General features: G+C 45.9%; 1 protein-coding gene across 2 annotated transcripts in view; it reads left to right on the top strand.

Moving 5' to 3' along the window:
• robo1 (roundabout, axon guidance receptor, homolog 1 (Drosophila)) overlaps positions 1-27,988 on the top strand; it is a 364,449-nt gene that overhangs the window by 32,003 nt on the left and 304,458 nt on the right. For both annotated transcript variants that reach the window (XM_060833868.1, XM_060833867.1), the window contains exon 2: positions 25,129-25,455. In XM_060833868.1, coding sequence (XP_060689851.1) covers positions 25,129-25,455 — 327 coding nt within the window. The remainder of the gene's footprint in view (positions 1-25,128; positions 25,456-27,988) is intronic.

The following is a 27,988-nucleotide window of genomic DNA, read 5'->3' as shown; positions in this document are numbered from 1 at the left end:
ATGATACTTCTGGGAGAAGTAGAGACTGTCTATCCTAACAGGAAAGATAGTGCGAGCTTGCTAAATCATCAGGAAGAATGCCCTTATGTGTTTGACTCTCAGCAATCCCTTTCACGCTCCGCTAGCTTCTCGCTTCTCTCCACTAACTGACAGGCTCCCTGGGATATGGTTCCTGTTTCACTGCAATGATCCGTCTTCAAAAGCCACGTCGAGGAACTAAAGCCGTCCTTCATCAAACCGGCCCAAGCAGGGAGTGACAGATGACAGCTGCACTGTTTTGTCCCTCGCCTTGCACAGATACGTTTGAACTGAGCAGCGAGTTGTGTTCATTGCTAAGGAAGCGAGGAGAATAGGGACCAGTTGAGAGCTGAGGCAGAGGTCATTGTGGAGTGATAGAAATCGGAGGCACAGCTAACTTCGGAAAACAGGGAAAGACACCAAATAAACTGCGGATGCTGGAAATCTGAAACAAAACCAGGGAATACTGGAGAAACCCAGCCGGTCTGGCAGCTGAGGAGATAGAAACAGTTCACATTTCAGGTCCAGAATGTTCTTCAGAACAGAATAAGTGTTCTGAAGTACATTAACTCTGTTTCTATCTCAACAGATCTGCTGAGTTTCACCAGTGATTTTTGTTTTTGTTTCATCAACAGGAAAACCTTGATGGTCAGTGAGATGCGAACAGGGTCCCAGAAAAACACAGTGGCTGATGAAAGCTACCCTCCCATCTGTATTTATGACAGATGTGGTGCTTTGACCATAGAATCATGGAATTGTACAGTCCATTGGCCCATCTGTACTGACAACAATGACTGTAAACCCGAAACCAGTCCTACCTTCAAGCAGTTAGCCCAGAGCTTTGAGTGTTGTTTTCATCCATTTACATTTTTAAGGCTGTTCCTGCATCATCTGTGCGGCTATCCCAAACTGTTCTATAGCCATGTACTGTTTTTCGAGGTGCAGCCACTGTAGTAATGTAGCTGCTCTCAGCACCAGCAAGCTGCCACAGTCAGCAACATGATCAAAGCCAGATGTTTTGGGAGGGGAGGGCAGTGGTGGATATTGGCAAGGACACTGGGGAGTGCCACACTCTCTGCGGTCTCTGCCCTCTTTGGGAAGGCCCTGAATAGTCTGTCACACCCACTCAGGAGACTCGACAGTCTCTTCTCTCACTCAGGAGACAGTAGGCAGAGGAGGGTGAAGGAAAGCCATGGTTCAGCAGCCCAGGCTAGAGTTGCCATGTTGGATCGCGGGTTACTTGGGGCTGAATATAGAGACTCAGAGAACAAGGAACTCCCGATTCCAGGCCCGGTCCTCTGTGCCAGCAGATCTGATGGGGCTGCAGTGGCACTGTCTCTGACAACTGTGGATGATTGTTAAATCAACTTGTTTCTCACTTGCTACTGGGCCAGGCATATGGGGAGTTTTGGCCATGTCTTACTTTGGATACCTTTGACACCAGCCCCTCTGCTGCGTTGCTTTTCATCGTGTAGTACTGGCTGCCTGCCACAGAGCAATAATCCCATCTTATTCATCATAGAATCCACCAATGGTGCAACTCCAACAGCACTCAAATAAGCTCGACATCTAAGATAATGCAGTGGCTATAAGAGCAGGTCAGAGACTGGGAATGCAATGACCAGTAACCCACCTCTTGACTCCCCAAACCCTGCCCACCATTTACAAGGCTCAAGTCAGGAGTGCGATGGAATCCTCCCCACTTGCCTGGATGGGGGCAGCTCCAACAACACTCAAGAAAACAAAGCAGCCCACTCGATTGGTACCACATCCACAAACATCCACCACCGATGCTCAGTAGCAGCAGTGTGTACCAACTACAGGATACACTTCAGAATTTCACCAAACATCCTCAGGCAGCGCCTTCCAAACCCATGGCCACTTCTGTCTAGAAGAACAAGGGCAGCAGATACATGGGAACACCACCCCCTGCAAGTTCCCCTCCAAGCCACTCACCATCCTGACTTGGAAATATATCACCACCCCTTCATTGCCACTGGGTCAAAATCCTGGAACGCCTTCATAATGACATTGAGGCTTCGGTGTAATGCATGCCACAGTCAAATAGCCTCTGGATGCGCTTGGTCTGAACTTAGACGTGTGAAATATTATCTTGGATGAGGTACGCGAGTGGGAGAACGGGCTGGGAATTGTACCCTAACTGGGTATCAGTCCTTGAAAAAAGAGTTTTATATGTGAATCACTCCCATGAAGCAGGTTTGTTGGGATTGAGTTAAGGTTCGGAAATAATCACAGGCCTCCAGCTTTATTTTGGAATTCTTAATTTCTGGCAAATCTTGTTGGGTGACATTGCGTGTAATAAGGAGTCGGTTTATATTTCAAGGATCAATAAGGATTTTACAATGTACTGTATGGCTCCTGGGGTGGTAAAACATCTCTTTAAGTCTGCAAATTTTAATTGCTGTTAAATAAATACAGGTTCAGATCAATCAGAGTTCAGTTGTTGGCTTGGAACACTTCAAGTGTTGGAATGTATTTGTAAATTACGAATCTGCAGCTCAGGAACAGTCGGCATTAAGTGACAGACTTCCTTTCTCTACTTCCTTAGAGTTTTATTTCAAAGGAGAAAATTTGCAGAAAGCTGCAACATAAAGGGACTTTGGGGTACTTGGACATGAAACACGGAAAGCTAGCACACAGGTGCAGCAGGTTAATCGAATGTTGGCCCTTATTTTAGTGGGGGGGGCATTGTAGTATCAGAGTAGGGAAGTCTTACTGCAGCTGTACAAGGAGCTGGTGAGACCACATCTGGAGCACTGTGAGCAGTTTGGGTCCCCTTATTTATGGAAATATATAACTTTATTGGAGGCAGTTCAGAGAAGGTTCACTTGGATGACCCCTGGGCTGGAGGGATTGTCTTATGAGCAAGGGTTAAACAGGTTGGGACTCTACTCACTGGAGTTTAGAAGAATGAGAGATGACCTCATTGAAACGTAGAAGATTCTTCAGGGGCTTGACAGGGTCAGTGCTGAGAGGATGTTTCCCCTCATGGGAGAGTCTAGGACCAAAGGGCACAGTCTCAGAATAAAGGGACACCAATTTAAGACTGAGATGGGGAAACCAGTTATGATGATGGGTGGCACCTTGCCACAGTGGTTAGCACTGCTGCCTCACAGCGCCAGAGACCCAAGTTCAATTCCCACCTCGGCAACTGTCTGTGTGGAGTTTGCACATTCTCCCGTAATGTCGATTTTCCTGCTCCTCAGACGCTGCCTGAACTGCTATGCTTTTCCAGCACCATTCTAATCTAGATTCTGGTTTACAGCATCTGCAGTCATTGTTTTTACCTACATTCTGAAAATGTGTTGCTGGAAAAGCGCAGCAGGTCAGGCAGCATCCAAGGAACAGGAGAGTCGACGTTTTGGGCATGAGCCCTTCTTCCTGAAGAAGGGCCCATGCCCAAAACATCGACTCTCCTGCTCCTTGGATGCTGCCTGACCTGCTGCGCTTTTTCAGCAACACATTTTCAGCTCTGATCTCCAGCATCTGCAGTCCTCACTTTCTCCTTTACCTACATTCTCCCCGTGTCTGTGTGGGTTTCCTCCGGGTGCTCCGGTTTCCTCCTACAGTCAAAAGATGTGCAGGTTGGGTGAATTGGCCATGCTAAATTGCCCGTAGTGTTAGGTGAAGGGGTAAATATAGGGGAATGGGTCTGGGTGGATTACTCTTCAGAGGGTCGGTGTGGACTTGTTGGGCCGAAGGGCCTGTTTCCACACTAAGTAATCTAATAATATTTCTTTCTCTCAGACGTTTGGACTCCTTGTCACAGAAAGCTGTGGGAGCAGAATCCTTGAATATATTTAAGGCTGAGAGAGATTCTTGAACACACTGAGAATCCCACTGGGTTAAGGGAAAGGACAAGAAAGTGGATATGCAAGATGTTGGATCAGCCACAAGTCTATAGAATGGTGGAGCAGGCACGAGACCTACTGCTTTTTCTACTTCTGATGATCTTACTGTTCTCTGAGTAAAGATGCGATGTTTCTGTTGCTTGTCATGTGGCAGTGATTATCTAGAGGGCAATTAAATTGGAATCTCTCCTCTAAACTCACTGTTCAGCTGCTCTGTTACCCTGGTTAAACCAGTCATGGTGAGGAACGGCAGTTAATCTAGGATTACGTGTGCCGTCACCTGTTGTGTTCTGCAAGGATCTGTTTTGGGTCCACTGCTGTCTGTCATTTTTATAAATGACCTGGATGAGGGCGTAGAAGGATGGGTTAGTAAATTTGCAGATGACACTAAAGTCGGTTGAGTTGCGGACAGTGCAGAAGGATGTTGCAGATTACAGAGAGACATAGATAAGTTGCAGAGATGGGCTGGGAGGTGGCAAATGGAGTTTAATGCAGAAAAGTGTGAGGTGATTCACTTTGGAAGGAGCGACTGGAATACAGAGTACTGGGCTAAAGGTAAGATGTTTGGTAGTGTAGATGAGCAGAGAGATTTTGGGGTCCATGTCCATAGCTCCCTGAAAGTTGACACTCAGGTTGATAAGTTTGTTAAGAAGGCATACAGAGTGTTAGCTTTTATTGATAGAGGGATTGAGTTTCTGAGCCCTACCTGCAAAAGTAATGGACTCTGCAATATCAAGGACATTTAAATGGTCGTTGGATAAACAAATGGGTGATAATGGAATAGTGTAGGTTAGATAGGCTTTAGATTGGTTTCACAGGTTGGCATAACATCGAGGCTGAAGGGCCTGTACTGTGCTATAATGTTCCATTCTATGTTCTTTGTTCAATGCTGTCTTTGGCTTGCCTAATCTTTCTTCCTGTGCCGAAGTGAGTTGTCACTGACAGCAGCCCTGTTTAGAAAGTGATGGGACACTGGAGAGTAAAGTAGGGTTAGAAAGGAGAAGGAGATTTGGCCAGGTATAATGGTCCCTGGAGAGGAGGTGTGAACAACTTAGAAGGGGGAAGGTGGGGAGGTGAGATAGAAGGATTTGGGAAGGAAGTGGCTGCATAGGATTTACAGATATGGAGAGGAGGAGCGTAAGTGGAACTGAGTGATATAAGGAGAAGGAGGGTAAGTAGGATTGAGGTTTTGGGAAGACTAGGGGGGAGGTGGGATTAAGGAGTAATATAGTCAATTGAAGTTTAAAGGCTGCTGATTCTTCGGCCTTCTCTGTTTGTGCTCTGCAAATGAACTCAGTCGCTGAGCTACAAGACAGTGATACCTGTTAACCATTGCAGACTTGACTGGAGCTTTCAGTTCTGGTGTTACTTTTGCTCAGATAAATGGGAAGTTGAAGGCTGATCTGACAGAAATCTATAACATGAGGACTGGTAGCTCAATGATCTGAGGTACATATTCAGTGTGGAGGACAGAAGGGGAGGCAAGAGAGGAGGGAGATTTGTGTTTTTGTTGACGCGATAGTGAGAGAGGATATTCCTGAAGGATCATCCCATTAAGCTGTGTGGGCAGAACTGAGATATGGGAAGGGGATGATCACTTTGATGGGATTGTATGATAAGCCGCCCCAGTAGTCAGTAGGAAATTGAAGAGTAAATATGGAGGGAGATTTCAGGAATCTGTAAGAATAATAGGGTTGTAGTTGTAGGGGATTTTAACTTGCTCAACATGAACCGGGACTGCCATAGATTAAGGACTTGGATGGGAGGGTTTATAAAGTGTGTTCATGAAAACTTTCTGCATCAATATATTGATGGCCTGACTGGAGAAGGGGCAAAACCTGACTTCCTCTGGGAAATAAGGCAGGTGACTGAGGTGTCAGTGGGGGAGCACTTTGGGAACAGTGACCACAATTCTATTAGTTTTAGAATAGTTATGGAAAAGAATAGGCCTGGTCCACAACTTAAAGTTCTAAATTGGGACAAGGCCAATTTTGATAGTATTCGCCAAGTCCTTTCAAAGGTTGGTTGGGGGTGCTATTCATGGGGAACCAGACGTCTGGCCAGGGGGGAGACTTTCAACAGTGACTTGGTTAGTAAGAGTTCAGGGTCAGCATGTTCCTGTTCGTGTGAAGGGCAAGGTTGGCAGGAGTAGGGATCATTGGATGACCCGAGATATTGAGACTAGAGTTTGGTCAAGGAAAATGAAGGTGTAGGCAGTTGGGATCAAGTGAATCCCTTGAAGAATGTGGGGGTGTAAGAGGACACTTAAGAGGGAAATCAGGAGGGCAAAGAGGGGCCATGAAATAGCTTTAGCAGATAAGTTAAAGGATAATCCAAAACATTCTGCAAGCATACTAAGGGCATAAAAGCAACAAGAGAAATACTAGAGCCCCTTAAAGATCAAGAAGGCCATCTGTGTGGTGGAACCAAACAAGTTCAGTGAGATACTAAATGAACATTTTGTGTCAGTATTTACTGTGGAGAAAAACATGGGAGTGAGGGAACTCAGGCAAATGAATAGTAATGCCTTGCAAAGAGTCCACATTACAGAAGAGGAAGTGCTGGAGGTCTTAATACACATAGAGGTAGATTAATCCCTGAGACCTGAACAAATGTACCTCGGGACATTGTGGGAAGCTAGAGAAGAAATTACAAGGCCCCGAACAGAGATATCTGTATCATCGAGTGCCACTGCTCAGATTCCTGAAGACTGAAGGGTGGTTAAATTTATGCCTAATGGTTTGACAGTGCATCAGAGGGTTGTGATAGAAGATTGTTGTTTAGACTGGAGGCCTGTGACTAGCAGTGTGCCATCAGGATTGGTGCTGGGTCCACTGCTGTTTGTCATTTGTATATTCAAATTCAAATAGTGAGTTTGCAGTTGACACAAACTTTGGTGGTATAGTGGACAGAGAAGATGGTTATCTAAGAGTACAACAGGATGTGGATGAACTGGGCCAGTGAGCCGGGGAATGACAGATGGAGTTTAATTCAGATAAACATGAGATGTTACGTTTTAGTAAGGCAAACCAGGTCAGGACTCACTCAGTTAGTGACAGGACCTTGGGCAGTGCTGTCGAACTGAGAGACCTCGGGGTTCGGGTACATATTATCTTGCAAGTGGCATCACAGAGAGACAGGGTGGTGAGGGAACAGTTTGGCATGCTTGCCTTTATTGGTCATAACATCAGTATAGGAGGTAGGATGTCCTATTTCTCTAGCAGCCCTGTCATCCCTCCTCTTGGGAGTAACTTGTCTTGTCGATCTTCTTGTGTTGCTACAGTTAGCTTTGGCTTTTGATTTCCAAAATGAAATCTGGGTGAAACTCTGAATGCAAAGGACCGTGTGGACATTTCCATAGCCTCAGTTTTAACCCAAAATTGTAAAGTAGAGCAGAATTCATCTGATTCGTTGCCCTCCTCGTTAAACCCTTCTGAGTTTCTCCTGTGCTATGTGACTCCCAATGACGTGTCAACATTAATCTAAATCGTGAAATTGCAGAATGTCAGGTTGTGTTTATACCTCATTATACTCTGATTGAAGGGAATACGCAAAGTTACTGCTTCCACGACTGCCTTGATGGCATTTGCCTTTAGCGTGGCTGGTGTTCTATATATAACTCGGGGAGGGGAATGGTGGTTGTGAAGAAAGGAGGTTAAAATGCCTGAGATTGGTGGATTGAGCTCTGGTTGTGGTAAGGCCTGATGTTGGATTCGAGACTAGCTGCTAATTTGTGGGATTGCAGCAGCAATTGTCCAGAAACGTTGGCAGGTTCTTGTTAGAAGTTGATTGGTTCACCTCAGGCCTTCAGAGGAATTGAGCTGTCAATCTTATCCCATTTAGAATCCTTCTCAGGAGATGTTCTTGACCCTTAATGCCCTTAGGGCAATGAGCGATGAGCAGCAATCATTGCCTTTCTAGTGACAACCACATCTCGAGAACGCATGAATAAATCAGGGAGGGCTACAGCTTCTGAAATGTGTTCGTTTTAAAATCAGTCATGGGGTGTGAGCATCATTGCCTAGGGTAGCATTTATTACCCATCCTTAGTTGCCCATCGCTGTGGGTCTGGAGTCACATGTGGGCCAGACCGGGTAAGGATGACAGATTTCCTCCCCTGAAGGACATGAATGAACCAGATGGGCTTTTCCCAACAATTGGCAATGGATTTGCGGTCAACACCTCACATTTATCTAATTAAGCTCCATCTGCCATTCCTCGGCCCAGTGCTCCAATTGATCAAGATCCCTTTGTAATTTTTGATAAGCTTCTTTGCTGTCCACTGTACCACCAATTCTTGTGTCATCTGCAAACTTTGTAATTATGCATCCTATACTCTAATCCAAATCACTTATATAACTGAGAAACAACATTGGACCCAGCACCGATCCTTGTGGCACACCGTTGGTCACAGGCTTTCAGTCCAAACAGCAGCCCTCTACCCTCTTAAACAAAAGATGCAACAGAAAAGTCAAGCACCACAACCTCCAACCCCCCCCCTGCTAACTCCACCCCTGTCAGACACACCTGGGATGGGGATTAAGTAGAGAGTAAAACTTACTCTCTCCTTTTAAAACAGAGAAGGAAAAATTCCCCGACTCTCGAACTGAAGTGAAAATCCAGTGACTCTGGAAAAGGAAGAAAATAAATAAGCAGGCAAAAAATGGCTTTCCTTGACTCTGCCCTTACCAACCAGTCTTGGGTAGAGGATAAGAAGGGATTGAAATGTGGAATAAACATTCCTTGACTCAGTTGAACGCGAAAAAAATCAAAGCCCTTCAGCTCCATCCCCAGCTATCGCTCCCGGGACATGGACAACAATGGTCTAAAGGTCAGAGGGAAAGGTTCCCCTCAGACTGTCCCCATCAAGCACTTCTGGGACAGGGACAAGACAGGGGTAAAATAAAAGCTGAAAAGTGTGGTGAGGTGTGGAAGGAGGCCAATCAGCCCATCCACACCCAGACCCACCCCGAACTCTCCATGGCTAATCCACTTAGCCTACACAAAATCTGGACACTACAGGACAATTTCCCATGGCCAATCCACCCTGACCTGCACACCTTTGGATTGTGGGAGGAAACCCACGCAGACACGGGGAGAACGTGCAAATCCCACGCAGGCAGTCGCCCGAGGCTGGAATCGAACCTGGGTCCCTGGCGCTGTGAGGCAGCAATGCTAACCACTGAGCAAAGGAGTAAACAGAGAAACTCCCCCACCCCTGCCATCAGACACTCCCGGGACAGGGACAGCACTGGACAAAACAAGAGCAAATCTACACTCTGCTCTTTCAAAATGGAAAATAAAGCTGCTTTGACTTTGTTAAGCAAAAACAAGGATCCTATTACTATGGGGAAAAATAAAAACAAATAAACAAGCAAAACATGGTTCACCCTTGACTCCAGCCCCACCAGCCTGTTTTGGGCAGGAACCCACAGGCACCAAAATAAAAATAAACTCAAGGAAAATCGAAGAAGACAAACAAACAATGAAACAAATAAATCTCCTTTGCTGCATCTGCATTGAATATTACTGGGATGGGGACAGCATGATATAAAATCCAGAAATTCCCCAGCTCATTTCAACTAACAATAAAATTCCCTTCTCACTGATTGTCATGAAATACATTGGAGACTGGGACATGGTGTAAGATCAAAATGAAAGCCCCCTTGCCTCTTCCAATGGGGTCCAAAATCGGAATTTAGGTAAAATAAGACTGTCTTCTTACTGAGGTACCAGAAGGGCTTTTGCCTGAAACGTCGATTTCGCTGCACTTTGGATGCTGCCTGTACTGCTGTGCCCTTCCAGCACCACTGATCCACAAACTCAAAAGGCAAAGCAGAGACTTACACTCCAGAGACAATGAACTAAATCGGAATATCATTATCCAGGTTTATAATGCACTCCAGCCACTGTAGTGCCCAGTGTTCCTGAAAGGTCTGCACTGTACCAATGAGAATCATCTACTCCTGTTGCAGGCACGCACATGTGTGAACATAATCCTCCACCACCACCCTCTGTCTTCTACCATCAAGCCAGTTTTGTATTCAATTAGCTGATGGTTCAACACACAATATGTACAATCATTTCTTTCCAGAGTGCGATAATTGCGTTCCTGGGCGACCCCGCACTATCGAAAGAGTCAGGCAATACAAATAGCACTTAAAGTGTTGGCAATGTCAGCACATTACAGTCAACAGCCACTTTAAATGTTCGCAGTTTAGAAACATTACAGCCAATTGGAATTAATGAAAGACATGTCAGAGCAGAGCTGACTGTAGAACACTTTGAGAAGACATTTAAAGATGACTGACCCAACAAAGCCAGGACCAATGTGCTGCAAATTGTCTTTTCCAGTTTAACACGAATAGACACTTGCTGCTGGTGAAGGTGATTTTCACAGCACTGGCCTGTGTTTTATGAGGTGTACACGGCAGAGAGGAGTACGGGGATAGGGGGGTGGGGGGGTGAATTATTTCCAGCTGCAGACCCACAGTGGCTGAGGCAAGCACAGAGCACCCAGGGCCAAGAGGAGAGCCAACAGCTGAGACACGGTCCCCAACCTGCTGGGCTGAGAGAGGGCAGAGCGGTCTGAGGAGACTGACCTTCAGTGGGGTGAGGCACAGCCGCTGGTCAGAGAATCCCCATCCGGCCAATCAGCTTGAACAGCAGAGGCAGCCAGTTCTCATGGTCACCACCTCCCCATCCCCACACACTCTCCCGCCCCCCCCAACCTCCTCCACTCATCAGGCTCATCAAATCCCACCCACCCTCAACATGAGGTGATGAACGTGGAATGGTGTAAATGACCCTCAATACTCTTCCCTCCCCCCAGGTGAGTTGGTAGGGAGGAGGGGAAGCCCAATATTAACCCACAGTATCTCCTGCCCCCCCCCATCAGGAATGGACAGCCCAACGAGAGGGGATATAATCCATGACCCCCTTTCCCCCCCCCAACAACCCTACCCTGGGGCACCTGACGCATTTTGCTTTTATGAGGTTAGTATTTTCTCTGGAGATGTGAAGGATGAGAGGTGATCTCATTCAAATGTAAAACTCTCACGGAGCTGGCCTGACCAGTTGCAGGGAGGATGTTTCCCCCTAGTCAACCAGGGGGGTGAGGGAGGAGGTGAGAGCCAGGGGCCTTGGTCTGCAGACATGGGACAGGCCATTTTGGACGGAGATGAGGAAGGATGTCTTCATCGGACAGTGGCGAACCTTTGGATTTCCCCTGCTTCAGTGAGCTATGGAAACCCAGTCACTCAACAGATTCAAAACTAAGGTCGGCTGATTCTAACATAATAAACGCGCGTAGGGATACAGGGATGGTGCAGGACAATACTGTTGTAGGCAAGCACGCTGAATGATAGAATTTGATGGACAGAATAGCCTCATTTTGCCACTTTCTCCGATGTTCTTATGTTCATTGCTGAGGTGAACCGTGCTGGGTGTGAGCACTGCATTCACAAACAGTCTCAGAGTAGAAAGTTAAAAATCACACAACTCCAGGATATAGTCCAACAGGTTTAATTGGAAGCACTAGCTTTCGGAGCACCGCTCCTTCCCACAGTCCAGTTAAACCTGTTGGACTGTAACCTAGTACTGTGTGATTTTGTACACCCCAGTCCCAACACCGACATCTCCAAATGAGCGTCAGACTAAATAGCAAGGATGGCCTTCCTTCCTGATAGCAAGGAGCCCAAATGACCCAGCTGGTTTATTTTGAGAATAACTTTTGTGTCTAGGTATTGTTGATTCACAATCCCCAATTGTCAAACCAACCACAGTTGCATTTGAACCGAAATTCTCAGGATTTATAATTCAGGCCTCTGGATTACTTGTCAAGTAACATGAAACCACTGCTGCATCCAATCTCTCGTTGCAATGTTGTGCAGACTGCTCTCCGACCATCTCACTGCCCAGGAATTTCTCCTGTCTGTGAGATTGATCATTTCCCACCTTTTACCATGGTTAAGCAGTCAGGGTGAGATGCCCAAAGGTCGTCTCTCTGACCCACACACTCCGTCATCAACGCATGTTTCTGGACTGCTCCCTCTTAGTTCAGCTCTCATCAGGTCTGGATAGAATCTGGTGATTCCACTCGCTGCTGCAGCTTCTAATATTATGGGCAAAGTTAAAAATCACATTACACCAGGTTAAAAATCACACAACACATAGGATACAGAATGGCACAATGATCTTTTACTGTAAATTCTGTGTCCTACAATCCTGCCCCACTAACTACCTGACGAAGGAGTAGCGCTCCGAAAGCTAGTGCTTCCAAATCTACCTGTTGGATTCTAACCTGGTGTTGTATGATTTTTAGCTTTGTCCACCCCAGTCCAACACCTCATTATAATGTGTGCAGTTTTGGTCTCTTTATCTGAGGAAGGCTGTTCTCAGTGTGGGGGGAGTTCACCAAAGGTTAACCAGACTGATTCTTGGGATGGCAGAGCTGAGCGCTGGAGAGAGACTGGATCAGTTAGGACTATATTCACTGGAATTTAGAAGAATGAGAGGTATCTCATAGAAACCTATCCAATTCCAACAGGATGAGACAGGGTAAAAATGGGATGGATGTTCCCAATGACCCACCCAGACCCATTCCCCTATTACTCTACATTTATCCCTGACTAATGCACCTAACCTACACACATCCCTGAACACTATGGCAGTTTAGCATGACCAATTCACCCTAACCTGCACATCTTTGGACTGTGGGAGGAAACCCATGCAGATTCCAAACATCGACTGGGATTGACATAGTGTTAAAGGTTTAGATGGAGAGGAATTTCTTAAGTGTGTACAAGACAATTTTCTTATTCAGTATGTGGATGTACTTACTAGAGAAGGTGCAAAACCTGACCTACTCTTGGTAAATAAGGCAGGGCAGGTGACTGAGGTGTAAGTGGGGGAGCACTTTGTGGCCAGCGACCATAATTCTATTTGTTTTAAAATAGTGATGGAAAAGGATAGACCAGATCAAAAAGTTGAAGTTCTAAATTGGAGAAAGGCCAATTTTGACAGTATTAGGCAAGAACTTTCGAAAGCTGATTGGAGGCAGATGTTCGCAGGTAAAGGGACGGCTGGAAAATGGGAAGCCTTCAGAAATGAGATAACAAGAATCCAGGGAAAGTATATTCCTGTCATAGTGAAAGGGAAGGCTGGTAACTATAGGGAATGTTGGATGACTAAAGAAATTGAGGGTTTGGTTAAGAAAAAGAAGGAAGTATATGTCAGGATAGATCAAGTGAGTCCTTAGAAGAGTAGAAAGAAAGTAGGAGTATACTTAAGAGGGAAATCAGGAGGGCAAAAAGGGGACATGAGATAGCTTTGGCAAATAGAATTAAGGAGAATCTAAAAGGTTTTTACAAATATATTAAAGACAAAAGGGTAACTAGGGAGAGAATAGGTCCCCTCAAAGATTATCATGGCGGCCTTTGTGTGGAGCCACAGAAAAAGGGGGAGACACTAAACGAGTATTTTGCATCATTATTTACTGTGGAAAAAGATATGGAAGATATAGACTGTAGGGAAATAGATGGTGACATCTTGCAAAATGTCCAGATTACAGAGGAGGAAGTGCTGGATGTCTTGAAACGGATAAAGGTGGATAAATCCCCAAGACCTGATCAGGTGTACCTGAGAACTCTGTGGGAAGCTAGAGAAGTGATTGCTGGGCCCCTTGCTGAGATATTTTTATCATCGATAGTCACAGGTGAGGTGCCGGAACACTGGAGGTTGGCAAATGTGGTGCCACTGTTTAAGAAGGTCACCAAAGACAAGCCGGGAACTATAGACCAGTGAGCCTGACCTCAGTATTGGGCAAGTTGAGGGACAGGATGTACATTTATTTGGAAAGGCAAGGACTGATTCGAGATAGTCAACATGGCTTTGTGTGTGGGAAATCATGCCTCACAAACTTGATTGCGTTTTTTGATGAATTAACAAAGAAAATTGATGATGGCTGAGCAGTAGATGTGATCTATATGGACTTCAGTAAGGCATTTGAAAAGGTTCCCCATGGGAGACTGATTAGCAAGGTTAGGTCTCACGGAATACAGGGAGAACTAGCCATTTGAATACAGAACTGGCTCAAAGGTAGAAGACAGAAGGTGGTGGTGGAGGGTTGTTTTTCAGACTGGAGGCCTGTGACCAGTGGAGTGCCACAAGGATCGATGCTGGGCCCTCTACATTTTGTCATTTACATAAATGATTTGGATGCGAGCAGTTAGTAAGTTTGCAGATGACACCAAAATTGGAGGTGGAGTGGACAGCGAAGAGGGTTACCTCAGATTACAACAGGATCTGGACCAGATGGGCCAATGGGCTGAGAAGTGGCAGATGGAGTTTAATTCAGATTAATGCGAGGTGCTACATTTTGGGAAAGCTAATCTTAGCAGGAATTATACACTTAATGGTAAGGTCCTAGGGAGTGTTGCTGAACAAAGAGACCTTGGAGTGCAGATTCATAGCTCCTTGAAAGTGGAGTCGCAGGTAGATAGGATAGTGAAGAAGGTGTTTGGTATGCTTTTTTTATTGGTCAGAATATTGAGGACAGGAGTTGGGAGGTCATGTTGCAGCTGTACAGGACATTGGTTAGGCCACAGTTGGAATATTGCATGCAATTCTGGTCTGCTTCCTATCAGAAAGATGTTATGAAACTTGATAGGGTTCAGAAAAGATTTACAAGGATGTTGCCAGGGTTGGAAGATCTGAGCTACAGGTTGAGGCTGAATAGGCTGGGGCTGTTTTCCCTGGAGCGTCGGAGGCTGAGGGGTGATCTTATAGAGGTTTACAAAATGATGAGGGGCATGGATAGGATAAATAGGCAAAGTCTTTTCCCTGGGGTTGGGGAGTCCAGAACTAGAGGGCATAGGTTTAGGGTGAGAGGGGAAAGATATAAAAGAACCCTAAGGGGCAACCTTTTCATGCAGAGGGTGATCCGTGTATGGAATGAGCTGCCAGAGGAAATGATGGAGGCTGGTACAATTGCAACATTTAAGAGGCATTTGGATGGGTATATGAATAGGAAGGGTTTGAAGGGATATGGGTCAGGTGAGACTGGATTGGGTTGGGATATGTGGTCGGCATGGATGGGTTGGACCGAAGGGTCTGTTTCCATGCTGTACATCTCTCTGACATAGGGAGAATGTGTAAACTCCACACAAACAGTCGCCTGAGGCAGGAATCGAACCCGGGTCCCTGGCACTGAAAGGCAGCAGTGCTAACCACTGAGCCACCATGCCACTCTACAATAACAATGTGGAACCCCTGCCCATCAGGCTGGTGGAGAGGGAGATGAGCAATGATCATGTAGAACCGGGAATCACATAAGAATCTGAGGAAGGCCATTTTGGACTGAGATAAGGAGAAATGTCTTCACCCAGAGAGTGAGGAGCCAGTGGAATTCTCTGCCATAGAAATGTTTTCAGGAAGCATTTAGATATCATCCTTTCTGCTAAAGAAATCAAAGGATATGGAGGGAGAAAATGGGAACAGGAGACTGAGTTGGATGATCAGCCATGATCACATTGAATGGCAGAGAGGCCTGGTATGGGCAGCATGGACTACTTCTCCATTTCTATGACCAATTTCACACAGAATCCTTGCCCCCTGTTCCTAGGTTATCCTAGCACTGAAAGAGGTTCTTTGACCCATTGAAGCTGTACTGGTCTACATACACTGACCAAGTCCATCCTCATGCCTTGCTCTATACCTGTAACCATTAACTTACCTCAAGCACCTAAAGGGAATCCCTTTTGAAATCATTGCTTATCTCCCTCTCTACCACCCAGATTGCAGGAGTTCCACATCGTTATTGTAGGGTGGCACGGTGGTTCAGTGGTTAGCACTGCTGCCTCACAGCGCTAGGGACCCGGGTTCGATTTCAGCCTCAGACAACTGTCTGTGTGGAGTTTACACATTCTCCCCGTGTCTGCGTGGGCTTCCTCCCATAGTCCAAAGATGTGCAGGTTAGAGTGAATTGGTCATGCTAAACTACCCATATTGTTCAGGGATGTGTAGGTTAGGTGCATTAGTCAGGGATAAATGTAGAGTAATAGGGGAATGGGTCTGGGTGGGTTACTCTTCAGAGGGTCGTTGTGGACTTGTTGGGCTGAAGGGCCTGTTTCCACAGTGTTGTGAATCGATAATCCTATGTTGTATAACACACGCCAGCTGAAGTGATGCTGCAGAACATGCCGACGGGTGGTCCCCTTAAGGCTGGCCTTCAGGAGTTCCTTGTGAAGAATGCACCACCTGCTCAGACATCAGAGATCAGAGTTGGAACTTAAACCCAACGTCTACACAGGCATCCTTACAGGAACAAGCTGGTGCAGGGTCCGTGAGCGCTGCCATTTGTACCAACTGACTGCATTTGAGCTGGAATCTTTAAAAAAGACACCTGCAGTTTGACGGGATAAATCCTTGGAGATTTGATAGAAAATGCTGAAGTGCATACCATTCCCAAAGGGATTTGTCTAACCCAAATCCTTTAAATACCTGACTGCAGTCACTGACATTTAGCACAATCAATGAATGGACGGATGAAGTACGTTATAATTAGCTTTATAAATCCAGGAAATGGTCTCTCCTGTAAAACATTCAGTACTTTACACATCATAGTCAAGCTCTGAATCCCTTTCTTTAGTATTAACCCTTTCACCCACGGCAAGGACGCTTGTATGCACTGTTTGTTATTTAAGGTTTACTGTTTTTAAATTTAATTGGTGTAGAATTCTTCTGTAAAAGTACCATCCACCCGAGACTGAGCAGAGGCTGAGTGCACCTTCCTGTGCCCAGGGGCCTCTGCACCATGCACCCCCAGTCTGAGGCTTCTACATCAGATGGGCCAGTGTTTGTGGAGTTCTGCTCTGCGGGCCATCCAATCCACCATCTCAGTCTCATCAGATGCTCACACCCAGGCCTCCAGAGCCAAAATCCTGCATGGTAGGCAACCATGTTTTTGGACTAAAATGCTGGAGAAACTCAATGGGTTTGGCAGCATCTGTGGGAGAGATGAGAGAGAGAGAGAGAGAGACAGACAGTGATAATCTTTCAAGTCTGATATGACTGTTTTTCAGAATGATTAGTTTGGAACTGGTTTGTGGCTAGTCTTCTTGTCCAATATGATGTCTTTTACACTGCAAATGTAAGGCATAGGAGGAGAAATTAGACCATTCAGCCCATCGAGTCTTCTCTGCCATTCAATCATAGTTGACACGTTTCTCAATCCCATTCTCCCGCTTTCTCCCTGTAACCCTTGACCCCCTTGATACTCAAGAACCTATCTATCTCCATCTTAAATATACTCAATGACTTGGCCTCCACGGCCTTCTGTGACAGTGAATTCCACAGATTCCCCACTCTCTGGCTGAAGATGTTTCTCCTTATCTCTGTTCTAAAAGATCTTCCCTTTACTCTAAGGCTGTGCCCTCAGGTCCTGGTCTCTCCTACCGATGGAAACATCTTCCCAACATCCACTCTGTCCAGGCCATTCAGTATTCTGTATGTTTCAATTAGTGTTTTGATGTTCCTGGGTCAAAGCTGTTGAGTTCTACCCTAAAACCTCTCTGCCTCACACCTCTGTCTCCTCCTTTAAAATGCTGCTTTGGACATGGGTCAAGAGTGTGATGGAATACTCCTCACTTGTCTGGATGGGTACAGCTCCAACAACACTCAAGAAGCTTGACACCATCCAGGACAAAGCAGCCTACTTGATTGTTTGGAACTCCCTTCCTAAGGGCATTTTGGGTCAACTTACAGCACAAGGGTTGGGAGGTCATGTTACAGAGTCATAGAGATGTACAGCATGGAAACAGACCCTTCGGTCCAACCCATCCATGCCAACCAGGTATCCCAACACAATCTGGTCCCACCTGCCAGCACCCAGCCTATATCTTTCCAAACTCTTCCTATTCATATACCCATCCAAATGCCTCTTAAATGTTACAATTGTACCAGCCTCCACTACTTCCTCTGGCAGCTCATTCCATACACGTACCACCCTCTGCATGAAAACGTTGCCCCTTAGGTCTCTTTTATATCTTTCCCCTCTCACCCTAAACCTATGCCCTCTAGTTCTGGACTCCCTGACCCCAGGGAAAAGACTTTGCCTATTTATCCTATCCATGCCCCTCATAATTTTATAAATCTCTATAAGGTCACCTCTCAGCCTCCGACACTTCAGGGAAAACAGGCCTAGCCTGTTCAGCCTCTCCCTATAGCTCAGATCCTCCAACCCTGGCAACATCCTTGTAAATCTTTTCTGAACCCTGTCAAGTTTCACAACATCTTTCCTATAGAAAGTAGACCAGAATTGCAAACAGTATTCCAACAGTGGCCATAACCAATGTCCTGTACAGCCGCAACATGATCTCCCAACTCCTTTACTCAATACTCTGACCAATAAAGGAAAGCATACTAAACACCTTCACTATCCTAACTACCTGTGACTCCACTTTCAAGGAGCTATGAACCTGCATTCTAAGGTCTCTTTGTTCAGCAACACTCCCTGGGACCTTACCTTTAAGTGTATAAGTCCTGCTAAGATTAGCTTTCCCAAAATGCAGCACCCCGCATTTATCTGAATTCAACTCCATCTGCCACTTCTCAGCCCATTGGTCCATCTGGTCCAGATCCTGTTGTAATCTAGAGTAACCTTCTTCGCTGTCCACTCCACCTCCAATTTTGGTGTCATCTGTAAAGGCTGTAAAGGACATTGGTTAGGTTGGTACTGGAATACTGGGTTCAATTCTGGTCTCCCTGCTATAGGAACAATGTTGTGAAACTTGAAGGTGTTCAAAAAAGATTTACAAGGATGTTGCCAGGGTTTGAGGATCTGAGCTACAGGGAGAAGCTCAACAGGCTGTGGGTGTTTTCCCTGAAGTGTCGGAGGCTGAGGGGTGACCTTATAGAGGTTTATAAAATCATGAGGGGCATAGATAGGGTAAATAGACAATGTATTTTCCCTGGGTTGGGGGTAGTCAAAACTAGAGGGCATATGTTTAGGATGAGAGGGGAAAGATTCAAAACGGACTGAAGAGGTACCTTTTTCATGCAGAGGGTGGTACGTGTATGGAATGAGCTGCCAGAGGAAGTGATAGAGGCTGGTACAATTGCAATATTTAAGTGGTATTTGGATGGGTATATGAATAGGAAGGGTTTGGAGGGACATGGGCCAGGTGCTGGCAAATGGGGCTTGATTAGTTTAGGATATCTGGTCGTCATGGATGAGTTGGACTGCTTCTGTGCTGTACATCTCTATGACTCTATGACATGGACTGCAGTGGTTCAGAAAGACAGCTGACCTTTCCAAGGGCAACTAGGGATGGGCAGTAAATACTAGCCTAGCCAGTAACACCCACATCCCACTAACAGATAAAATTGTCACACTTCGCCTAGCATTTGGTCAGTTGAGAGCTTATGTCTTTATTGATTTGGTGCCAAATCCTGTCAACAGCATTGCTGTGAAATAGAACATCCACCTGTATTAAATGTCTGATATAAATGTGTGTAGTTATTGTTGTGTTGACCCCTTTTATTCAGCCACAGTTTTCCAGCCGTTTGTAAACAAACTCTAGCTCTCTACAATGCCGTGACCCTCTTGTTGGATTCTGCTTTGATGTGAGGTCATGAACCTTATACATACAAAGACTTGCCCCGTGATTTGCTGGCACATGTGTTCGCCTCCTCGAGTTATGATCCTGATGGGGATCAGTAACTTTGATAGAAACTTCAAATCTCTGGATACTTCCTTTAAAAAAAAAGCCACAAAATCTCATGTTTTAACCAGAATCACGGAAGTGTTCCTGTTCAGAATGAGGCCATTCTGCCCATTTTGTTCGCACCATTTGGGATTATGTTTGGTATGGACTGGTTCGACCAAAGGCTCTGTGTCTATGCTGTATGACTCTATGACCAGCTCTCATTTGGTGCCATTTTCCTGCCTCATCTCTCTAACTCTGCACATCTTTCCTTTCCAAATAATCATCCCATTCCCTTTGGCGTGCCTTGACTGATGCTGAGCTCTGAGCTATTTCATTCCAAAACCTAACTACTCGCTGTGTGGAAACCTTTTCCATCTGTCACTTTTACTTCTTTGCCTTGAAGTCAGTTCCTTCTTGTTCTTGACGAGTGGGAGCATTTCATTCCAATTTACTCCTCCCCAGGCTTCTCATGGTGTTGAAAACATCAGTCAGGTCTCCTTGCGGCCTTTTGCACTTCATGAGAAACAGTCACAACTTCTCCAATCTGTCTTCTTCATTGAAATCCTGTAGCACTGGAATTATTCTTGTAAACTTCTTCTGAACTTTTGCAATCCTTCCTAATACAGCACCCAGAACTCAACACAATATTCCAGGTGGAGCTGAACGATTCTTCATTTGTTTGTACGATGTGGTCTTCGCTGGTCAGCATGTATTCCCCATCCACACCACTCTGGGTCTGGAGTCACATCTAGGCCAGACCAGATGATGATGGCCGGTTTTCTCCCCCAAAGGATACTGTTGAACCAGACAATCGACAATGGTTACATATCATCATTAAACCTACTCTTAATTTCAGATTTTTGTTAAATTCAACTTTGGCCATCCGCTCTGATGGGATTTGAACCTGTCCCTAGAACATTAGCGTTGAGTTCTGGATTAGCGTCATAGAGCCATAGAGCTCGAAACAGACCCTTTGGTTCAACCAGTCCTTGCTGACCATTACCCCAATCTAAACTAGTTCCACCTGCCTGCGTTTGACCCATATCCCTCCAAACCTTATGTACTTATCCAAATGTCTTTTAAATGTTGCAGTTGTGCCCACATCCACCACTTCCTCTGGCAGTCCATTCCACACACAAACCACTCTCTGTGTAAAAAAAGTTGCCCCTCATATCCTTTTTAAAATATTTCTCCTCTCACCTTATTACTTGTCCAGACATGACCAAAATACAATTCCATAGAAGAGCCATGCCAGACTTCAAATTTTAGCTGTGCTTCTCCCTCCACACATGCTGCCAGACCTGCTGAATTTCCATAACCTCAAGGTTATTACCTCCCTCCTTAGTGTAAGCTATGGCCATACTAACGAAGGACCAGATTCTGGATGTTTGTGACTGTGGTTTATGAACCAGTCTCTCAATCTATCCTTCCACCTTTAATGAGTTAAGACAATATAAACCCTGTTCCCTCTACTGCTGCACCCACTTTAGAGTTACACTCGACTTTATGCAGTCAGCTATGTTCTTCCTCAAATCTATCACTTCACGCTTCTCCCCTTTGAAGTTTGTATGCCACAATATTTATGCAAAGAAAAACAAAATGTTTTGTAAATACAGAAATTTTACACTGCAAAACAGCTCAACAAATCATATTCATCTGAGCTTCCCTATTTTTATTTGGATCTTGAAGGTTTTTATTCCCCATGGCTGATTAGAGTGGTGAGAGAGTTGTTTTTGACTGCTTAAATTATATTACTTACAGCATGGAAACAGGCCCTTCGGCCCAACAAGTCCACACCGACCCAGACCCATTCCCCTACATTTACCCCTTCAACTAACACTACTGTGCAATTTTAGCATGACCAATTCACCTAACCTGCACATTTTTGGACTGTGGGAGGAAACCCACTCAGACACGGGGAGAACGTGCAAACTCCACACAGACAGTCACCTGAGGGGGAATTGAACCCAGGTCTCTGGTGCTGAGAGGCAGCAGTGCTAACCGCCGTGCCACCGTAGATGAAATGGACTGAAGGGCCTTTTCTGTGCTGTAGATCACTGTGAGTCTGTGACATCTCCTCGGGCCGAACCAAAGAGTGCCACAGTTCTCAGGAATTCACTTTATTTCTCCTTGGTGTTCCTGCTATTCCCTGAAGGCTAAGCTTACTTGGGGTCTTTGTATTAGTCCTGTGCTCAATGACCCTCCTAACTTCCTTCAACACTTCATGAACATGAACTCCACTGCTCAAGCCTGTGTCTCACTGATTCTTGTTCAATGACTTCAAATGAGAAAGCAGCCTCGGTTTCTGACAGCCCATATACAATTCCAGCAGCTTTCAAACACCAGCTGGACACGTCCATGAGATATCATGGAGATAAATCCAAATTGCAATCTATCCCCATGGCTGCAGGAACACCTGAGGTATCACAGGTAGGGATTTAAGCAAATTATCTCCAATTCCCAAACCTTTCCCTTGTTCTGGGAAGCCACCTGAATAATTTTTAAACTCTTTACTGAGACAGCTGTGGACTTCCTGCCTCCCTCACTAAGCTCGGAGAGGACTCACTTAATGATTGGCAATTTTCCACTTCCAGCTCTGACCTTATTAAATAAACATAGGCCACCTTTGGAATTGCAATTACTCTGCACTTTATTATCAAACCAAGCATTTTTGTTTATCTTACATTTAGAAATGCCAGGCCCTAAACTAAAAGTTCAACAACGTGGATTCTGACATTGTGTATTCGAGAAAAGTTGGTCTCCTTTGGGCTCAGCTGATTGGTATTAAAATTCCATTTAAGATTGGCCTTTAAGAATGGGACCAGCCAAAGCAGTTGGTGTCAAATAGTTCAATTCCCATATCCACACTTCTGTTGAAATATAATTTGCTTTGTAATCAGCTATTTACGGTTACAATAACCTACTTGAGATCTTTGTGAAGGATAATCTTATCTCCTTGGCCAATTAAATGTAGCTTTGAGAAATAGATCCGAATGACATGAGCGGGGAGTGTTTTGTTCAGATAATCGAATGTTCGGATAATGGAATGCCGGATAACACAGTTTAGCAACGCACCGGGATATTGCGATCTTGTTCAGATAATCCGAAATTCGGATTATTGAATGCCAGATAATTGAGGTTCCTCTGCACATGGGGACATCGCATCTTGCAAATTCCCCTCCAAGCAGCATCCCGACTAGGAAATATACCGGCAAGTGTCAAAACCCTGGAATTCCCTCCCTCAGGGCATTGTGGGTCTACCTACAGCACATGGACTGCAGCGGTTCAAGAAGGCAGCTCACCCCCACCTTCTCCAGGGGTATCCAGGGACAGGCAATAAATGCTCACATTCTGTGAAAGGATAAAATCTTTGAGGGTTACATTACGGGGAGTGGTTGCACAGACTCATGTAAGATTGCTTGGAATTTAGAAGTTTATGAACAAAGTTTTCAAGATTTCATGAGGACTTGATGGGCTAAGCCAAGAGGATTTTCACTGAGTGAAGAATCCAGGACTGTGAGAGAGCAAAAAGTTAGTACGAGACCCTGTTCCGAGTAAAATCCACAGGCTTTCCATGGCCCTAGTGTAACTTTACAAAATGTCAATGACTGGAGATGTTTACACGGGCCTATGGGATGTTGTATGGTCTTAATTACTCTGTGACATTTTACTTTAATCCATTCAATCGAATTTAAATGAAATGCAATTGAGACAGCACTTACAGTAAAGTGAACAATGAGTATTGTTCACTGAGTGACTGTCAAATTTGGCTAATCCAGTCATGCAGTTGGTGTTAGATAACCCACAGAACGGTTTATATATAAATATCCCTGCCTCATGCTCCACCCGCACAGTCTTCTCTTCCTGTCTCCTGAGAGATTTGATACTTATCAGCTCAGGCTTCAGCCACCTCATCATAGCATTTCCCAGGGCTAATTGTGGACATTTGGCCCGTCGTTCACTTACTAGCCCTTTTCCAGTTCAACTAATCTCACAGCCTTGCTGTCACCCCATAGCCATGACCCAATTCCAAACCACTCCCACTGTCCTGCTATCTCCCCAAAGTCTAGTATCAATCCCAAACTGACCCCACTGCCCTACTTACTCCCCATTTTAATCACAAACGAATTCCAATCCCACATGCTCTCAAAAATCTCTGCACTAATGCCACATTTATCCCACTGCTCCACTGTCTTTCCATAACCTTTTGTGAAACACCAAACTGATCCCACTGCCTCACTCCCTCCTCTTAGACCCATATTGAGGTGGTAGATAACACTAGTTGCAACACCAAAGGTCCCAGACTGTGAGGTATTTCAGCCACAGCATCAACATGGATATTACAAGCTCAGTCAGGAGGTGTCCGTGGGTCAGTACAGTGGCACAGTGGTTAGCACTGCTGCCTCACAGCACTACAGACCCAGGTTCAATTCCTGCCTCAGGTGACTGTCTGTGTGGAGTTTGCACATTCTCCCTGTGTCTGCGCGGGTTTGCTCCGGTTTCCTCTCACAGTCTGGGTGGGTGTGTTTTGTTGGGCCGAAGGGCCTGTTTCCAGACCGTAAGTAATCTAATCTAATAGCTACAACAACCCATCAGACATTGGCCTGGACGCATCAAACAGGTCCCTCTGCTAGTCCATTCTTACTGCTCATTCACAGACAAGGTATAACTCTCCTAGTATTGTTTTTTATTCAGTCATGAGATGTGGATGGGATGAGTAGACATGGTCTCTCCCTCAGGCGGGGGAGTCCAGAACTAGAGGGCATAGGTTTAAAGTGAGAGGGGAAAGATATAAAAGGGACCTGAGGGACAACTTTTTCACACAGAGGGTGGTGCGTGTATGGAATGAGCTGCCAGAGAATGTGGTGGAGGCTGGTACAATTGCAACATTTAAAAGGCATTTGGATGGGTGTTTGAATAGGAAGGGTTTGGAGGGATATGGGCCGGGTACTGGCAGGTGGGACTAGATTGGGTTGGGATATCTGGTTGGCATGGACGGGTTGGACCGAAGGGTCTGTTTCCGTGCTGTACATCTCTATGACTATGTGGGCAGCACTGACGAGGCCAGCACTTATTGTTCATCCCTAGTTGCCCCTTGAGAAAGTGGCGGCGAGCTTTGGTGAATGGTGAGTAGCTTGGAGAGGAAGTTGTGAGATTTAGACTTCCCATGCACCCTCTGCCCTTCTCGGAAGTGTTTCTGTCAAAGGATCTTTGGTGAATTTCTGCAATGCACTTTTTAGGTATTACCCACTGCTGCTACTCAGTGCGAGTGGTAGAGAGAGCGTGGATGTGGTGTCAGTTAAGCAGGCTACATTGTCCTGGATGGTATCAGGCTTCTAGAGTGTTGTTGGAATTGCACCCATCCAGGTTTGTGGATGATGTGACTTGAAGTAAGTTGGATCACGATGAAATATGAGCTGAGGTGTGTGTGGAGTTGTATAAAGTGAGAGGGAAGAACTCCACATATGACCCAGATGTGAAATGAAGGCTGATGTTATATTGCTAATTGTCTGTCTCCTTCTCTCTTCCAGGATCACGCCTTCGGCAGGAAGATTCCCCACCCCGGATTGTGGAACATCCGTCCGATCTGATCGTGTCCAAGGGAGAGCCTGCCACTCTGAACTGTAAGGCTGAGGGCAGACCGATCCCCACCATCGAGTGGTACAAGGACGGGGAGCGGGTGGAGACGGACAAAGATGATCCTCGCTCTCACCGTATGCTGCTGCCCAGCGGCTCCTTGTTCTTCCTGCGCATTGTCCACGGCCGGAGGAGCAAACCCGATGAGGGCAGCTACGTCTGTGTGGCCAGGAACTACCTGGGGGAGGCCGTCAGTCACAACGCCTCACTGGAGGTGGCAAGTAAGTAACAGGCTCCTTGTCCAAGTGGGGGAGCTGTGGGGTGGTCTCTGTAACCCTCAGAGGTTTGCACTATCATTGGTAAAAGGGTCAGGTGTGGCCTAATTATCAGAATCCTAGTGTATCGACTTAGATTTCAGTAAAACATAGATATTGTCTCCAGTCACCTTCCGATTCATGTCAGCTTTCATCGTTTGGTTTATTTGTTGAAAAGGTGAAAGGAGATGCAGACAGTGTGACTGTGTGACTGTGTTTTAGATTATTCCGTCTGCTTTACTCCTCAATGTCTGATTGTAAACAGGGACATCACACTGAGCTGTACTGTGTGTGTGTGTGTGTCAGGTGTAACCTACAATACAAATGTTGCTGCAGCTTCACCAGGTCTACATTCGAGGCTTTTACCCACCATCACCGGGCTCTGGAGAGTCTATGTTGAGTTATCTCCCTCTGAGGGTGATGTGGTGGTATGTACAGATGGGATCACAAAAGGTGTCTGTAATTCTGAGCGATGTGTTGGGTGCATCAGGGTTCTGATGCATCAGATTAGAGAGGGTTTTATATTCATGTGAGCATAAAATGACCCTTTTGATGACATTGGGCAGTGCTGACACTTTAGGGAAGGATCTCTCTGACAGAATTGACTAGCATTTTGTTGGTTCCTACTTCTCAGAAAGCGTCGCACTTGGTAAAAGACCAAAAAAGGATGATTTTCTGATTGTGTTTCCAGAATTAATCAGATTGCATGCACAAACGCATAGACTCAGACAATAAACTGTGTTTGATTTTAATTTTATATGACAAAAGACTTGGAATTGTAATTTCTATTCAATGTGTTCAGATGGTGAGGAATTTTAATGGGATTTCATCCTGACTGTCATTGAGGTCTCATTGTTAAGGATATAAGAGCCGTGAGTGAAATGAAACTTTTCACATTCAGCACAAGACAATCGATTGGATAATCTGGACGCTCAGGTGCTGACCCAAACACCTTGCATTCACAACGGGCCTTTTAACATCTCAGCCTGTCCCAAATCTCCACAGCCAATGAGCTTCAATACCTCAACCTGTCCCAAATCTCCATACAGCCAATGAGCTTCAATACCTCAGCCTGTCCCAAATCTCCACAGCCAATGCGCTTCAATACCTCAGCCTGTCCCAAATCTCCATACAGCCAATGAGCTTCAATACCTCAGCCTGTCCCAAATCTCCATACAGCCAATGAGCTTCAATACCTCAGCTTGACCCAAATCTCCACAGCCAATGAGCTTCAACACCTCAGCCTGTCCCAAATCTCCACAGCCAATGAGCTTCAACACCTCAGCCTGTCCCAAATCTCCACAGCCAATGAGCTTCAATCACTGTTGCATTGCAGCAGTTGAGAGTGTGGTGCTGGAAAAGCGCGGCAGGTCAGGTAGCATCCGAGGAGCAGAAACATTGACGTTTTGGGCCAGAACCTTTCATCAGGAATGAGGCTGGGAAGAGTTCCAGCCCGAAACATCGATTCACCTGCTCATCGGATACTGCCTGACCTGCTGTGCTTTTCCAGCAACACGTTCTCAATTCTGATCTGCAGCACCTGCAGACCTCACTGTCTCCCTGTTGTATTGCAGCAGCCAATCCACAGACTGCAATCCCAAAACAGGCAGCAAGGAGACAAATGGCCAGATCATCTGTTTTATTGAGGGATGTTGGAAAGGGCTAAATAGTACCCAGGACATGGGGATCTCACCATCTGGGGACAGTGTTACTGGGTGTTTTTTGGCATTTACTGCGAAGGCTGGCAGATCATTCAAACGATAACATCTTCGTTTGAACATTATGCGGCACTCCCTCATTACCGACCCTCTGACAGTGCAGCACTCCCTCAGTACTGACCCTCTGACAGTGCAGCACTCTCTCAGTACTGACCGTCTGACAGTACAGCACTCCCTCAATACTGACCCCCTGACAGTACAGCACTCCCTCAGTACTGACCCTCTGACAGTGCAGCACTCCCTCAGTACTGACCCTCTGACAGTGCAGCACTCCCTCAGTCCTGACCCCCTGACAGTACAACACTCCCTCAGTACTGACCCTCTGACAGTACAGCACTCCCTCAATACCGACCCTCTGACAGTACAGCGCTCCCTCAGTACTGACCCTCTGACAGTACAGCACTCCCTCAATACCGACCCTCTGACAGTACAGCACTCCCTCAGCACTGACCCTCTGACAGTGCAGCACTCCCTCAATACCGACCCTCTGACAGTACAGCGCTCCCTCAGTACTGACCCTCTGACAGTACAGCACTCCCTCAATACCGACCCTCTGACAGTACAGCACTCCCTCAGCATTGACCCTCTGACAGTGCAGCACTCCCTCAGTACTGACCCTCTGACAGTGCAGCACTCCCTCAGTACTGACCCTCTGACAGTACAGCACTCCCTCAATACCGACCCTCTGACAGTACAGCACTCCCTCAGCACTGACCCTCTGACAGTGCAGCACTCCCTCAGTACTGACCCTCTGACAGTGCAGCACTCCCTCAGTGCTGACC

This window comes from Hemiscyllium ocellatum, chromosome 12, assembly GCF_020745735.1.
Source record: "Hemiscyllium ocellatum isolate sHemOce1 chromosome 12, sHemOce1.pat.X.cur, whole genome shotgun sequence".
NCBI classification, from domain to species: Eukaryota; Metazoa; Chordata; class Chondrichthyes; order Orectolobiformes; family Hemiscylliidae; genus Hemiscyllium; species Hemiscyllium ocellatum.
This window is presented reverse-complemented; position numbering and strand designations above follow the sequence as displayed.